General features: G+C 45.3%; 1 protein-coding gene across 1 annotated transcript in view; it reads left to right on the plus strand.

Annotated features, from left to right (window-relative positions):
- MEGF6 (multiple EGF like domains 6) overlaps positions 1-15,779 on the plus strand; it is a 35,747-nt gene extending 19,968 nt beyond the window's left edge. The window contains exons 16-34 of the mRNA XM_070956168.1: positions 493-624; positions 1,151-1,279; positions 1,906-2,037; positions 3,034-3,162; positions 3,288-3,416; positions 3,510-3,638; positions 4,160-4,288; positions 4,726-4,854; positions 5,170-5,298; positions 6,526-6,654; positions 7,502-7,633; positions 8,627-8,755; positions 9,942-10,070; positions 10,537-10,665; positions 11,407-11,535; positions 11,651-11,779; positions 13,043-13,171; positions 14,208-14,339; positions 15,724-15,779. Coding sequence (XP_070812269.1) covers positions 493-624; positions 1,151-1,279; positions 1,906-2,037; positions 3,034-3,162; positions 3,288-3,416; positions 3,510-3,638; positions 4,160-4,288; positions 4,726-4,854; positions 5,170-5,298; positions 6,526-6,654; positions 7,502-7,633; positions 8,627-8,755; positions 9,942-10,070; positions 10,537-10,665; positions 11,407-11,535; positions 11,651-11,779; positions 13,043-13,171; positions 14,208-14,339; positions 15,724-15,779 — 2,390 coding nt within the window. The remainder of the gene's footprint in view (positions 1-492; positions 625-1,150; positions 1,280-1,905; positions 2,038-3,033; positions 3,163-3,287; positions 3,417-3,509; positions 3,639-4,159; positions 4,289-4,725; positions 4,855-5,169; positions 5,299-6,525; positions 6,655-7,501; positions 7,634-8,626; positions 8,756-9,941; positions 10,071-10,536; positions 10,666-11,406; positions 11,536-11,650; positions 11,780-13,042; positions 13,172-14,207; positions 14,340-15,723) is intronic.
- Positions 15,780-16,447: the final 668 nt, after the last annotated feature.

Genomic DNA, 16,447 nt, shown 5'->3' on the forward strand with positions numbered 1-16,447 from the left:
TCATGCGCGGGCCATCTGTGCATGCGTGCAGCATCACAAAACACGGCAATTCGCTCGCGTGCACCGTCCACACATGCGTGCGATGTCACACAACACAGCAATTTGCTCCCGCGCGCCGCCCACATACGGCATCAAAAACACAGCGATTTAAGATGGGATTGTGCCGCAAGTGGTTCTGCCGAACCGGTCCGAACCGGTTGCATACCTACCACCTCTGGTCGGCGATCTCCCCAACCAGCAAAGTCCGGAGGGAGGGTGGGAGCTGAGTTTGCTTAATGACTGTGTGATTTGTTTAACAATGACATGGGTTTGCTTAACGACCATGCCCCCCCCCAAAAAAAAGTGGTAAAATTGGATGGGATGCAATTCGCCAGCCTTTGCTAAGAAAGGGAAGTTCTAGCCTGGATTTTGGTAGCTCTTTCAGCTCTTCGAGAGAGGAATATTGGTCCGACATTCGGCGGTGCCCACGTCGTGTTTCTCCTCCTTCTCCAGAATGCCCCGATGGACACTGGGGAGACGGGTGTCAGCGGCTGTGTCCGGAATGCGAGAATAATGGCCGTTGTGACCCCATCACCGGTGTGTGCTTGTGTCCTTCGGGATACACAGGGAGCCATTGCCAAGAAGGTGAGCTGCTTGCGTTGGTTCTAGAACCATCTACTACCACGGACTTTTCCCGCACTGGGAGATGCGGGTTGTTAGGAGGACACAACCACGGGGGCTTCCACAGTTCGTCTGTGTAAGGTCCCCCCACCCAAATTCAGAGGTGTGGGGTGGGTGGGACTTCTGCTCTCTTTGTGGGGGTCCCTGTCTGTTACCCCCAAATTGGGGTAGAGTTTTGGTGAACGTCCTTACCGATGGCAGCAAACGGCCAAACTACATGTTACACTCAACTGTTTATGGGGAGGGGAGGGGAGAGCAAGGGAAGGAGGAAAAGGGGAGGGGAAGGAAGGAAAGGAAGGGAAGGAGGAAAGGAAAGGAAAGGGGAAAGAGGAAAAAAGGAAAAAGGAAAAAGGGGAGGAAAGGAAAGGATGTGAAAAGGAGGGAAGGAAAGGAGTGAAAGGGAGGGAGGGAGGATTTAGAAACACGCGAATGATTTCTGATCTTTTCAACAAATGCCGCCACTTTCGTTTTCTCCTCTTTTCCCTTTCAGTCTGCCCACCTGGCTGGTTTGGGCAAGGATGCCAACGCCAGTGCAACTGTGACAACGAAGGAGATTGCGATCCCCAAACGGGGAAGTGCAGTTGTGCCCCCGGATGGACCGGCTCCCGCTGCCACAGAGGTGAAAAGAGGGCCCGATTCTTCAAACCTTGAGGGTTGAAGAAACTTTTTACTCATTAGTTTTTCCTTCCTTCCTCTCTTCTCCCTCTTTTGTTTCCTTCTTTCCATTTTCCTTCCTGTCTCCCGTCTCTTTTCCTTTCCTTATTTTCCTCCTTCCCTTCTTTTTCCTCCTTCTTCTTTCCTTCCCTCCTCCCTCCCTCTTTTCCTTACTTCTCCTCCTCCCTTTCTTTTTCTTTCTTTCCTTCTTTCTTTCCTTTTTCTTTTTCCTTTCTTTCTTTCCTTCCTTTTCTTTTTCTTTCTTTCATCTTACTTTCTCTCTCCTTTCTCTCTCTCTTTTTCTTTCTCTCTCGTTCTGTCTCTTTTCCTCTCTCTCTTTCTCTCTCTCTTTCTCTCTTTCTTTTTCCTTTCTTTCCTTCCTCCCCGTCTTACCTACCTTTGTCCTTTCAAATGGAACTATGGAAAATAAGTCCTTTTTTTTTTTTTAAAGTCCTCCCACTGAACCGAACAATCTCAGCTGCTTCTTTGTTTAACCAAGAGAGAGACGAAAGGGAAAGGAAGAATGGACGAGTCCTGCCCGCTGGTGGCAGCAGGAGACATCAATTCTTCCTCCTTTTGGGTCTTTTCCAGCCTGCGAGACAGGCTACTGGGGTCCGGACTGCACCCATCCCTGCAACTGTTCGGGGGCCGAAGGCGGCTGCAGTGCGGTGACCGGTCAGTGCATGTGTGAAGCTGGCTACATCGGTGTGCGCTGCGATCAGAGTTGAGTCCCCTTCTTCGTGGCCCTCGAACTCAGTCGCTTTGGGTCTGGGGTGCCCTTCAGCTGAGGGAAGCGGGGGGGAGCTGAGTGCCTATGGTTCTCCAGGGCGCAGAAAACGGTGGGGTTTTGAGAAGATTGAGGTGTCACCTTCTCAGCCCAAAGACGGGTCTAACCAGCAGAATTTGGCACTCTAGATTTTTATTTTTATTTAATAATCTTCTTTCCTTTCGCTGTTTTAATGTCGCCCTTCCTTCCTTCCTTTTTGCTCTTTCCCTTCCTTCTGTCTTCATTTTCCCTTCCTTCCTTCCTTGTCTCCCTGCCTCGATTCCGTTTTCACTCTTTCATGCTTTCTTTTTTGTTCCCTTTTCCTTCCTTCCTTCCCTCCCTCCCTCCCTTCTTTTCTCTGGACCTCTCACCTCTGTTCCTGCTTGCTTTCACTTTCACTCTCCCCCTTCCCTCCTTTTCTCTCACCTCTGTTCCTGCTTACTTTCATATTCACTTTTCCCTTCCCTCCTTTTCTTTCTCACCTTTGCTCCTGCTGACTTTCACTTCCCCCTGTCTTCCTTTTCTCTCACCTTTGTTCCTGCTTGCTTTTACTTTTACTTTCACTTTCACTTTCCCCCTTCCCTCCTTTTCTCTCACCTCTGTTCCTGCTTGCTTTCACTTTCACTTTCACTCTCCCCCTTCCCTCCTTTTCTTTCACCTCTGTTCCTGCTTGCTTTCACTTCCCCCTTTCCTCCTTTTCTCTCACCTTTGTTCCTGCTTGCTTTCACTTTCACTTTCCCCCTTCCCTCCTTTTCTCTCACCTCTGTTCCTGCTTGCTTTCACTTTCACTTTCCCCCTTCCCTCCTTTTCTCTCACCTCTGTTCCTGCTTGCTTTCACTTTCACTTTCCCCTTTCACTCCTTTTTCTTTCTCACCTTTGTTCCCGCTCTCACTTTCACTTTCACTTTCACTTCCTCCCCCCCCCCCCCGTTTATTCCTCTTCTCCCTCCCAAGAGTGCCCTGCAGGCTGGTTTGGTCCCAACTGCCGCCAGCGATGCCAGTGCCACCACCAAGGAGCCTGCGACCATGTCAGCGGCGCCTGCACCTGCGGCCCAGGCTGGAGAGGAACATTTTGTGAGCGGGGTAAGCCCCACCCCACCTTCTCTTGCAAGGCTGGAAGCCCTTGGACACTTCGCCCCCTCCCAATAGCTGAAGCCAGTGCGTGAGTCTCCCCTGGCGCTAAAGATCTTCCGATTCTCTCTTCTCAGCTTGTCCCGACGGCTTTTTCGGGGTGGACTGCCGGCACGCCTGCCGCTGCCTCAACGGAGCCCGCTGTGATCCCGTGACAGGCCACTGCCGCTGCGCCGCGGGCTGGATTGGGCCACACTGCAACCAGAGTGCGTCTCCTGCCGGGCGGGCAGGAAAATATGGCATCTCCCTTGGCTATTTGGATCCGAACGCAGGCTTTCTCTCTCTCTCTCTCTCTCCAGCTTGCCCAGCTCACCGCTATGGCGAGAACTGCAGCCAGGAGTGCCCCTGCGCCAATGGAGCTGCATGCCACCCAGTCACAGGGCAATGCCTCTGCGCACCAGGGTGGGTTGGCGCTGCGTGCCAGCAAGGTACTTTGTGAAGGGGTCCTTGGTGCTCTCTGAGCTTGCTTGTTTTCTTGCAGATGTTTTATTACCAGCTAGGTAACCTCCTCCTCCTCCTCCTTCTTATTCCTCCTCCTCCTCCTCCTCCTCCTCCATCCTCCTTCTCTCTTCTTCTTCTTCTCCTCCTCCTCCTCCTTCATTTTTCTCCTCCTCCTCCTCCATCCTCCTTCTCTCTTCTTCTTCTTTCTTCTTCTCCTTCTGCTTCTTCTTCTCCTCCTCCTCCTTCTCTCTTCTTCTTCTTCTTCTTCTTCTTCTTCTTCTTCTTCTTCTTCTTCTTCTTCTTCTTCTTCTTCTTCATCATCCTTCTCCTCCTCCTCTTTCTTCTTCTTCTCCTCCTCCATCATCCTTCTCTCTTCTTCTTGTTCTTGTTCTCCTCCTCCTCCATCCTCCTTCTCTCTTCTTCTTCTCTCTTTTTCTCCTCCTCCTCCTCCCTCCCTTTCCTTCTTCCTTCCTTTCTTTCCTTCTTTCTTCTCCTCTTCCCTTTGCAGGGTGTCCGCCAGGATTTTACGGATCCGGCTGCCGGCAGGAATGTCTCTGTCAACACGGAGGAATCTGCGATCCGGTTTCTGGCCGCTGCATCTGTCCGGAAGGGCGGGTGGGACTCGCTTGTGAGCTGGGTAAGGAAAAAAGGTCATTTAATGGTATTTCATTCCTCCTTCTTGAGCAGGGAGCTGGACCAGAAGACCCTAAATGCCCCTTAAGTGACTTACGACCATTTCCCACACTTAACGACCGTCGCAGCATCTCCCTGATCACGTGATTAAAATTCAGATGCTTGGCAACCAACTCGTACTTATGATGGTCGCGGTGTCCCGGGGTTCACATGATTCCCCTTTGACGACCTTCTGATGAGCAAAGTCAAGGGGGGAAGCTGGACTCGCTTAACGACCGTATGGCTAACTTAACCACCACGTTGATTCACTTAGCGACTGAGGCAAGAAAGGGTTGTAAAAGGGGGCTAAACTCAACTGTCTCGCTCAGCGACAGAAATGTTGGGCTCCTTGGTGGTCATAAGTCGAGGACTTGCTGTATCAGAGGGGTTTCTTTTCTTTAGAGTGCGTCGAAGGAAAATATGGGCCAGGTTGTCAAGAAAGTTGCGATTGTGTTAATGGAGGCCGGTGTGACCAGAAGAGTGGACATTGCATTTGCCGTGATGGTTGGACCGGGGAAAAGTGCCAGAAAGGTAAATCGTAATGGCATTGGGTTTTTTTTTCTTGGTGGCCGGCGGGAGATAGATCACTACAGATAATCCTCGATTTACAAATTTCATTTAGTGACTGTTCAAAGTTACAACGGTGTACTTACCACCATTTTTCACCTGACGCGTCATTTCCCCCTCCCCCCCATGTGGTCATGTGATCAAAATTCGCCCCCTAGAGCCCGGAACGACTAGCACGTATGTGCGAGGGGAACCTTTACCTTAATATGTGCCAGTAGTACTGTATATACGCAATAAGTACAATCTTTTTTTTAGCTGTTCCTTCTCTTTTTTTCCCAGCCTGCCCCAAAGGGACGTACGGGAAGGGCTGCCAGGACACGTGTGACTGTGAACATGGGGTCTCGTGCGATCACATCACGGGGGTTTGTGACTGTCCGCCTGGGTGGCGCGGAATCCATTGTGAGAAAGGTGACAACTGAAAAGAGGATTGTTCCTGTCTGAATGACCCTTTCGGGGTGGGGGGGAGGAAGTCTGCGTACGCTCTGCGCCCCAATCTCTTCATTTGACCAGCCTCGATTCCACAAAATGCTAAATTTTAACCACGAATTTCCTTTTGATTGCTTTCAAAAATGTCTGTTTGGGTGTGTTTCTTTCGAAAACTGCTTTTTTCCTCCTTTTTAAAAAAGCTGCTCTGGCCTTGAATCTCGAATTCTGAATTCCCAGCCGATCCCAGGATGATAGAGAATTGGAATGGGAAGGGGAGGTCCCCCTAAGGGTCATCTAGTCCACCCCTCTGCAAAGGATGTGAAAGCATCCATGGAAGGGGAGGGGAGTGGGAGATGGTTCCTTCCTGGTTCCATCTTGCAGGAAAGGAGCCTGCAATTGAATGATTGAATGAATGCATGAATGAATGAATGAATGAATGAATGATTGAATGAATGAATGAATGCATGAATGATTGAACGAATGAACGAACGAATGAACGAACGAACGAACGAATGAATGCATGAATGATTGATTGAATGAATGCATGCATGAGTGATTGTATGAATGAATGAATGAATGAATGAATGGTTGAATGAATGCATGAATGAATGAATGATTGATTGATTGAATGAATGAATGATTGAATGATTGATTGATTGAATGAATGAATGAATGAATGGTTGAATGAATGCATGAATGAATGAATGATTGATTGAATGAATTCATGAATGCTTGAATGATTGATTGATTGATTGATTGAACGAATGCATGCATGAATGGTAGATAGAATGAATGAACAAATACAGAAATAATAGTTGGAAGGGACCTTGGAGGTCTTCTAGTCCAACCCTCAGCTCAAGCAGGAGACCCTAGACCAGGCCAAATTGGCAATTTTAAGCCTTGTGGACTTCAACTCCCATATGCTGGCTGAGGAATTCTGGGAGTTGAAGTCCCCAAGTTGTAACCCTAACCCTAACCCTAACCCTGCCCTAGACCATGACCGAACGAACATGGGTGGCACAGGATGGGACTACAGCTCCCAGCAGTCATTGGGAGGGGTGAACACCCCTCCAATTAAACGCTTCCCCACCCATTGACACCAATAATCAATGAGGGATATTGATTGCCTAGCTTAATTTTTATTCCCTCTTTGCAATCTCCTGGCTGCCGAAATCCAATTTTTTCCCTCGTTTTCTTGACTCTGTCCAGCCTGCCTGCCCGGTTCATTTGGGAAGGACTGTGCCACGAAGTGCGACTGTTCCTCGGGGTCTCCTTGCAACCACATCACCGGCCAGTGTGGCTGTCCGCCCGGGTTCACAGGTCACGGGTGCGAACAGCGTAAGTCCGGAGGCTGAAAAAAAACCCTCCGATTTTGCACGGATTGTAAATGCACCCGGCTCAGATGCTGGCAATTCCTTGATCGCTTTGGAAGAGAAACCGAGTCTGGGAGTTGATCCAAGAGGATTCAATTAATAATAATAATAATAATAAATCCTCAGCTTTTCAGATGGGCAGCAGGCTCTGACTTCTGCCTGGCAGCTGAATGGGGGGGGGGAAAAATCAGGAAAATATTGGCAGTGATTTAATTATAAGTTTGTCTCTGTTTTCTCTATTCCCTCTTTTTTCCCCTCCATTCTGTTAAATCCACTTGATTTAACTCTTCTAACTCTTCCTCCGCTTATGAGAGGGATCCCGAGAGCATCTCTGCGTGCTAAAATAAAAAATAAAAAAATCCACGGAAAATTAGCAGGTTCAGCTATGAGTGCGAAAAGTGTCGCGTCTTCTACACGGACCCGTTACTCGGAAGTTGGGAAAACACTCGGGGAAGAACGCCCAAGCACCAAGATGTTTCAACTGAAAAAAAGAGGGATATTTTGGGGAAGGGGACCTCAGAGGTCATCTAGCCCAACCCCGCAGCTCGGCACGGGTTCCGCTTGGCGGAAAAAAAGAAAAAGTGAGCTAGAATGAAAATTAGGGTTCTGTAGAGCAGGAATGTCTCTTATTTGCAAGACTGGTGGCCTTCAATTCCCAGAATTCTCCAGCCAGCCGGGAATTCTGGCTGGGGAATTCTGGGAGTTGTAGTCCACAGGTCTTAAAAGTGGCCAAGATTGGAGACTTCTATTTGCACCCTTTTTCCGGAGTCAGAAACGCTGGAGTGCAAATGGGGCTCTCTCCTCTCCCACAGCCTGCCCCCCTGGCACCTTCGGACCGGGGTGCGCACACATTTGCCAGTGCGCTGGTGCGAATCACGACTGCCACCCGGTGAGTGGGAGGTGCCTCTGCGGCCCAGGATACCATGGCAGCGGCTGCAAGCAGAGTGAGTTTACACGCGTGTGTGCGTGCAAACGGGGGAAAATTTGGGGTGCAATAACAGGAAGGAAGGTGGGGGAGAACCAATGGGGAACTTTTCTTGCAAAGGACTTGGTAGAAGCCCCCAGCAGGAAAGTACAGGCAATCCTCGATTTACGACCGCAATCGAACCTGAAATTTATGTTGCTAAGTGAGAAATTTGTGGGAATTTGGCTCCATTTTACGACCGTTGTTAAGTGAATTGCTGCAGTTAAATGAGTCATGCAGTCGTTAAGTGAATCTGACTTTCCCCTCGACATTGGTCGCAAAAGGGGATCACGTGACACCACGCACACCCCCGTGACACTGCGACCGTCATAAATACGAGCCAGTGGCCAAGCGTCTGAATTTTAATCTCGGGACCACGCGGGGATACGACGACGGCCGTAAGTGTGAAAAACAGCCCCAAGTGGCTTTTTTTCCAGTGCCGTTGTGACTTGGGTCACTAAATAAAGCGTCGTAAATCGAGGACTACCTGTATTCTACTCCCATGGCAGGGAAAATCCACAATTTTTTTTTCAATTTTGCATGCCCAATTTAAATGGCATTTCGTTGAATTTGGGTGGTCTGCTCCAGCCGATGGAAGGAGATCTTTCTTTAAAAATAAATTTCGTATTTAAAAATAAGTGTTATTAATTGCCAGCTTCAATTTAAATTAAATCCTAAATTAATCCCTGATTAAACAAACCCTTTGAGTAGCATTTTCTTCCATTTGGTGTGGCCACGGTCCTGCTTCAATTGCCCTCCAATAATTGGAAGGGGGGGGTTGGGGGGAGAAAAAAAGCATGGAGTCCTAGTGTTTGGGGGGGCTCCTCTGAGATCATCCAGTCCAGCCCCTGCGCAATCCAGAATCTAAAGGACCATTCCTGTTTCAAAGGGTGGGAGAAAAAAGGAAATCATGTGGCGGCCTGTTCCGCCGGCTAACGGTTTGTTTCCATCGCACGGATTGCGTCCTTTTTAGAGTGCCCGTCGGGACGCTACGGGCCGAATTGCGAGAGGTTGTGTCAGTGTAAGAATGGCGGTCGTTGTGAGGCCGCTACGGGGGCGTGCCAGTGTCCGGCTGGATATATCGGCGCCGATTGTAACGTAGGTAAGCCGGCTGTGTACTTCTAGCGCAAAGCCAGCGTAAAATCGTATATAAAGCATTGAATCAGTTATAGTATTATTATTATTGTTATTATTACCATTACTGTTACTGGTTAATCTTCAATTTGATTCACAGGTTAGGATTGGTAAAAACATAACAGTTCATGTCCTAATCAAGAACCTAAGAGCTGTTTTATTATTATTATTGTCATTATTATTGTTCTTGTTGTTACCATTATTATTACTGGTTAATCTTCAATTCAATTTATAGTCTAGGACTCGTAAAACTTAACAGTTCCTGTCCTAATCAAGAACCTAAGGACTGTTTTATTACTATTCTTATCATCATCATCATCACTTATTCATTAAACATGAAACTCAGTCAACTGAACATTATTATTATCATTATTATTATTATCATCATCTCTTTTATTCATTAAACATTAACTCAGTCAACTGAACATTATTATTATTATTATTATTATTATTACTATTATTATTACCATTATTATTACTGGTTAATCTTCAATTAAATTTACAGTCTAGGACTGGTAAAAATATAACAGTTCATGTTCTAACCAAGAACCTAAGAGCTGTTTTTATTATTATTATTATTATTATTATTATTATTATTATTATTATTATTATCATTATTATCATTATTATCATTATCATCATCTCATATTCATTAAACATTAACTCAGTCAACTGATTATTATTACTATTATCATTATCATCATCTCTTATTCATTAAACACTAATTCAGTCAACTGAACTTTATTATTATCATCTCTTTTATTCATTAAACATTAACTCAGTCAACTGATTATTATTATTATTATTATTATTATTATTATTATTATTACCATTATTATTACCATTATTATTACCATTATTATTACTGGTTAATCTTCAATTAAATTTACAGTCTAGGACTGGTAAAAACATAAATGTTCAAGTCCTAACCAAGAACCTAAAAGCTTTTTTTGTTATTATTGTTGTTATTATTGTTGCGGTTGTATTCTTATTTTATTTTGTCACATTGTCTGTAATGCGTTGGTCTAAAGTCCAGTTTATTTGCTTTAGACCTGCTTCTAACCACAGATCGGGGGATGTCACGGGGGATCGAGAACCCCCCCCCGGGCCATTTGACAGGGCTACCTCAAGGTCCTTATGACTTTCCCTTCCAGCTTGTCCGAGGGGACGTTATGGGACCGACTGTGCCCTTCCCTGTCCGTGTGCCGAAAATGTCCCTTGTCACCCGGTGTCCGGTTCCTGCCTTTGTCCGCCGGGCAAATCCGGTCGCGGGTGCGAAAACGGTGAGTCGCTTCAAATGGATACCCTCCCGAAAAAACCCGCTCGGTTTTCGTTTTACTTGGGAGCGCGTAATATGCGCCCTTGATGGCGGAAGGGGGCTTTCCGGCTTGGGAAGTCGACGGAAGCCTCTTTGGGTCTGGGGTCCTCGCATGGTTTGGCCCACCTCGCAGGGCTGTGGTGTCGATCCTGCCGTGGTCACCCATTTCGTAAGCACAGAGGGAGATTCGGGCCCGCCTCGCAGGGGTGTCGCGTGAGCACAAAGCAGCAGTAATGGGAGCTGAGTGTTTTGACAGACAACCAGGGAACTCAGGTTGAAATCTACCCTTCCAAGTGAAGGATTCCGGTGCATTAGGCATTAAGCGGGGGGCTTCCTTAGATGTTTTTGGGCCGTTTGCGTTCCATGATCGAGAGCCGCGTCCGACCCACGGTTTTCGGGTGTCAGCTTGTCCCGGTTTGCTTCTCCAACAGACTGCCCCGCCGATCGTTACGGGTTCAACTGTAGCCAGACCTGCGCTTGTCAAAATGGGGCCATTTGCGTGCCAGAAGATGGATCCTGCCTTTGTGGGCTCGGATGGACCGGGATCTGGTGCGAAAAAGGTGATTTTGCCTGCCTCTAAAGTGAATAGGATGAATCCTGGTTTACATCTTTATGGATTCCTGTCTCCTGGAGTTCCGCTGGTCAACCCACTTCCTTTTTGGCAATGGTTTGCTCTCCAAGCTTGTTTGTTATCTAATTCCTTTATCACAAATTTATCATTTTTCTCCATATCTTATTATTTCATATAATAATCTCCATATCTTATTATTGTTTGTTATTTAATTCCTGAATGTTTCGTTACCAGACTAGATAAGATCATCCGCAAGATTTTTTTTCCCCCCCATTCCACTGATTACGTTACCAAGACTGGCAACGAAATGTTCGGGGAACTAAATGGTAACAAGCTCGGAGAGCAAACCATTGCCAAAAAGGAAATGGATTGTCCGGCGGAACTCCAGGAGACAGGAATCCGTAAAGACCTAAACAAGGATTCAAATCGCTGCCAAAATCTTAAACCCAAGTTATTTTTATGTCCATTGGAACTCCAGGTGACAAGAATCCATACAGGCCTAAACCAAGATTTCAAACCGCTGCCAAAATCTAAAAACCCGAGCGGTTTCTATTTTTTCTATTCTTTCAAAACCCGCTTCCTTGCTTAAACCAGCATTTTCCCAACCTTGGCAACTTTAAGACGGGTGGATTTCAACTCCCAGAATCCCAACGCGTGAGGGAGAATCAGTGGAATAAACCTTCAGATATGTAATATAAAGAGAAATTCTCTACCCCCGCCACCCCCCCAGAGTGCCCTCCGGGGAAATATGGTGCCAACTGTCAGCTGAACTGCACTTGCCAAAACAATGGGACCTGCGATCCGGTGGTCGGGATCTGTCGGTGCGGGAAAGGCAGTTACGGGAACCGATGCGAACACGGTAAGCCTGCAACGATTTTGTCCGCTATTTTTTAAACAATTGTTTTACAAATTTTACAATTTTGTACAAATTTTACAAAACTTTACGAATTTTCATTGGATTTCCCACCTTTCAGCCTGTCCGGCTGGATTCCACGGGATCGCCTGTCGAGAACGATGCGGCTGCCAAAACGGCGCCTCGTGCGATCCGGGATCCGGGGAATGTCTCTGTCGTCCAGGTTTTCACGGCCGTTACTGCGAAAAAGGTTCGTGGAATTCCCGCGACTCTCCGAAGTTAGCTAGCATGCGATGCTTAAATCCTGGCTAAGCGCTCTTTTTTTTTCAAAACTTAAAACGAATAACTTCTCGTTTGCTCTTCTTTTTTTTCCTCTTCCCTCCGTGCGCTTTCTTCCTTTTGTGTCGTGCCCTTTGGGGCCATCGGAGGCAAAAATGAATGGGTTTTTTTTTTTAGCGGTTTAGCATTTTATATATTTTTTTAAGCATTTTAATTCTATCAGTCTAGGATTCAGGTGGCTTTGCAGCTGGGTCCCCATCATTGAGATTTTTGGGGAATGACATGTGGGGAAATTTAGATTCTAGGTCCCATTTAGCGCTGGGAACTCCCTGGCTGACCCTTGAGTCCATCCTTCTCTCTTGGCTCAGCCTACCTGGCAGGGTTGTTGTATGGGAAAATAGGATCTCCCTACGAATGCCGTCTTGAGCTGCTGAATGAAAAGAGAGATATAAACGTCGCGGATTAAGGCCTGGCAATGCTTGTGAGTTTTCGCAGCCTTGAGATGGAAGTTGGAAGCGATAAGAGCAACCGGACGCATTTAAAACCACGAGCAAAATCAAAAGTTTCCCCCAAATTTGTGAGGAGTTGGTAGGGTGTAAAATATTTCTCAGACGCTGCCCCAGGGTTTTTGAGAAGAACTGCAACTTGGATTTTAGTAGATGTTAAGAAAGCAAATAACTTAAACGTTTTTTTTTTAAGTTATTTGCCATTTGATATTTGAAAATATTAAAATAATTATATTTTAAAATAATAAAGATCTCAGGGGCTGCCCCAAAGAAGAGGGAGTCAAGCTATTCTCCAAAGCACCTGAAGGCAGGACAAGAAGCAACGGGTGGAAACTAATCAAGGAGAGAAGCAACCTGGAACTAAGGAGAAATTTCCAGAAAGTGGGAACAATTAACCTGTGGAACTCCTTGCCTCCAGAAGTTGTGAATGCTCCAACACTGGAGATTTTTAAGAAAAGACTAGACAGTTGCTTGTCTGGAATGATATAGGGCTTCCTGTCTGAGCAGGGGGTTGGACTAGAAGACCTCCAAGGTCCCCTCCAACTCGGTTATTACGTATTCTGTATTTTTTCTTTCTTGCTTGCTTTTTTCCCTCTTTTTGGCTTTTGGGTGCCTTATTTCCAATTATACACTGACTTTTGTACGGAAAGCGGGATGCAGTCATTTCAAATTACGAGCAGCAAGTATTAAAATAGCTCATAAAAATGGCGTCGCCTTTTCGGTTACAGGCTGCGACGCAGGGAGGTACGGAGAAAAATGCCAACGGGTGTGCGATTGCGAAGGCAAAGCCCCGTGCGAGCCCTCCACGGGCCGTTGTCTCTGCCCTCCGGGGAAAATGGGAGACAAGTGTGACCTTGGTGAGTGTGCAAATGGATCAATGGAGAGAACAGTTGCAATTGTATGCGGGGCGGGGGTGGGGGAGAGGAAATGCAATGAGAACGATTAACCAGTGGAACTCCTTGCCACCAGAGGTTGTGGTGCTTTATCACTGGAGGTTTTTAAGAAAAGACTGAACAGCCACCTGCCAGGGGGTTGGACTAGAAGACCTCCAAGGTCCCTTCCAGATTCTATTCTATTCTATTCTATTCTATTCTATTCTATTCTATTCTATTCTATTCTATTCTATTCTATTCTTGTTCTCTTCTATTTTCTATTCTATTCATTTCCAATTTCAATTATTCTATTCTATTCTATTCTATTCATTTCCAATTCCAATTATTCTATTCTATTCTATTCTATTCTATTTTTCTATTCTATTCTATTCATTTCCAATTTCAATTATTCTACTCTATTCTATTCTATTCTATTCTATTCTATTCTATTCTATTTTTCTATTCTATTCTATTCATTTCCAATTTCAATTATTCTATTCTATTCTATTCTATTTCTATTCATTTCCAATTTCAATTATTCTATTCTATTCTATTCTATTCTATTCTATTCTATTCTATTCTATTCTATTCTATTCTATTCTATTCTATTCTTGTTCTCTTCTCTTTTCTCTTAATTCTATTCTATTATTCTATAAAGTAAAATTTTCTTCACATTTCCCAAGAAGCCCAGAGCAGATCTACTCAGCACAAAAGGCGTGGAATAAATTAGAAGATCTGCGACTTATTTGTATTGTTGTACAGCTCTTGTGATGCTGTTGAGGTTTAACACGCATTTAAAAAAAAAAAACCACCTGAGATTATCTATCGGAAAAATGTCTAAAAACAGAAGTGGTCGGGACAGACTAAATGCCCTCCAAGGGACCCTTTAGAAGTCCAGACAGCTGGATTAGGGAATCGAGGGTGATCCGTTCTGCTAAGATCAGAAGTTGGGAAGACAAGCCACGCCAGGTTTGCATACGAATTTTAACCCTTCACGTTCAATGCCTCCTGCAAAATCCAGGTTGCCAGCTTGGAAAATTTGGTCCGGATTGTTCTCAGAGTTGCAAGTGTTCCGTGGCTAACGCATTTTGTGACGCCCAGAACGGACACTGTGTGTGTCTTCACGGATATGTAGGAACGACGTGTCGAGAAGGTAGGTCGGGCTGACAGGCGAGCAGTCGCAAGAACCAGAAAGACAAATTTAAAACCCTCTCCCCTGAAAAGCTAGCTTTCTCGGTGCAGGGAGCCCATCAGCGGTGGGGTTCACATTTTGTTATCACTGTTTTGCCGCGCGTGCGTGCACCCAGCCTCAAAATGCTACCTATTTGCCCGAACCAGTAGTTAAAAATGCTTTAAAAAAGTAAAAAAAAAGGTTCCGAGGATCGTGGGCACAGCTGATTGTCGATTGTCTGAAGCTTTTTTTTTTTTTACTTTTTTAAAAGTATTTTTTACTATCTATTCACCCGAACTGGTAAAAAAATGCTTTAAAAAAGTGGAAAAAAAGGTTCTGACGATCAGCTGTGACAATCAGCTGTGCCCACGATCGTCGGAACCTTTTTTTTTTTTTTTTGCTTTTTTAAAGCATTTTTTTTACTACCGGTTCGGGCGAATAGGTAGTAAAAAAAATGCTTTAAAAAAGTAAAAAAAAAAAGTTCCAAGGATCGGGCGGCACAGCTGATTGTCACAGCTGATCGTCGGAACCTTTTTTTTTTTAAAAAAAAACTTTTTTTAGTTAAAAAAATGCTAAAAAAAGTTTTTAAAAAGTTGGCCACGCCCACCCAGACACATGACCCTCCCCACCAAGCCACGCCCACAGAACCGTTAGAGAAAAATTTTGAATTTCACCACTAGCTGGGGCAGGTGGGCAGCAGTGGTGGGTTGCTCCCGGTTCGGACCGGTTTGTAAGAACCGGTAGTAAAACCGGCGGGAGGCTCCGCCCACTGACCCAGATGTCATCAGGAAGCTTCTGTGCATGCGCAGAAGAGAGCACGCCCGGCGTCGTTGCGAAACGGTAGTAAAGGTAAGTAGAACCCACCCCTGATCTCCACTACCAGTTCGGGCGAACCGATCCGAACCGGCTGAATACCAGCTCTGGAGCCCATGTGTAATAAAATCCCTTCCTGGGGGCATTTAATGCAGAACTGGCTCCTTAGGATCTCTTGAGGTCCTACTTCTATGCCCTGGAAGGTTGAATTAAACTGTTTTTAATTGCTTTGGTTTATATGTTTACTTCCGCCATGTTCTCATCCTACGCTAAATAAACAAACACTTGATTTAATTTTTTTTTTTACACATTTCTATCAAAAAGACGCTCGCTGGCTTGCCCCAAATAAAACCAGAAAGTTGCACCCCATCTTCTTTGCTCCAGAATTTTTTTTTTTTTAAAAAAAACATCCCCCTCTAGTCTAGCCGACATCTTTGGCATTTCCTGGTGGTCTCCCATCCCCTCAAGCATCTTTACTGCTGCGAAAACCAGCCAAGCGAGTTAACATGGTTTGACCCTGGTGGAAATTTAATATTTTTCTTCTTTTCGAAAGGAGGCCCGCCTCAACTGATGGCCAACTCAAGGCTAGAAGCCGGACACAGTGAGTAGGTTTCTTCATATAAAACAATAATTTAATTAATGAGCAAGATGGGAGAAAGATAGATGAGGTTTAACTTAATTATTTGGGGGGAGGGAAGGGGTAACTCAAACAGATCTAGAGCTTTGCACCAAATTAATAAAATAATTAATCAGTGGAACTACTTGCCACCAGAAGTTCTGAATGCTCCAACAGTGGAGAGAAGAGATTTGTTGAAAATAGGGTAAAATAAGGTACTTAAAATGGCATAGCACAGGGTATACTCTTTACAGGAATAATCCATATTTCTCTCAAGATTGGACAGCCACTTGTCTGAAGTGATGTAAGGTTTCCTGCCTAAGCAGGGGGTTGGACTAGAAGACCTCCAAGGTCCCTTCCAACTCGGTTATTCTATTCTATTCTAAATTAAGTGTTAAAAAAAATAGGTGGCATAACTATCTCAGCTAGAGAATTTAGTAGGCAAAAATAAAATTGATTTAGTCAGTAGCAATTTCATTTTTAGCCTGCCTTTCAAACCTTCTCTCTCTTTCCTACACACAGAAATATACTTTTAAATCCCTTTTACATACCATTTCAAAATCCAGATCCGGAAGGTTTTTGGTCGTTTTTTCCTCCCTGAGAAGTTACCTTTCTACGTGCGGGGAAGACTTCCAAATCAAAACGTGGAAGCATCCAATGG

This window comes from Pituophis catenifer, unplaced genomic scaffold, assembly GCF_029215685.1.
Source record: "Pituophis catenifer annectens isolate HBS135680 unplaced genomic scaffold, rPitCat1.0.hap2 SCAF_18, whole genome shotgun sequence".
NCBI lineage: Eukaryota > Metazoa > Chordata > Lepidosauria > Squamata > Colubridae > Pituophis > Pituophis catenifer.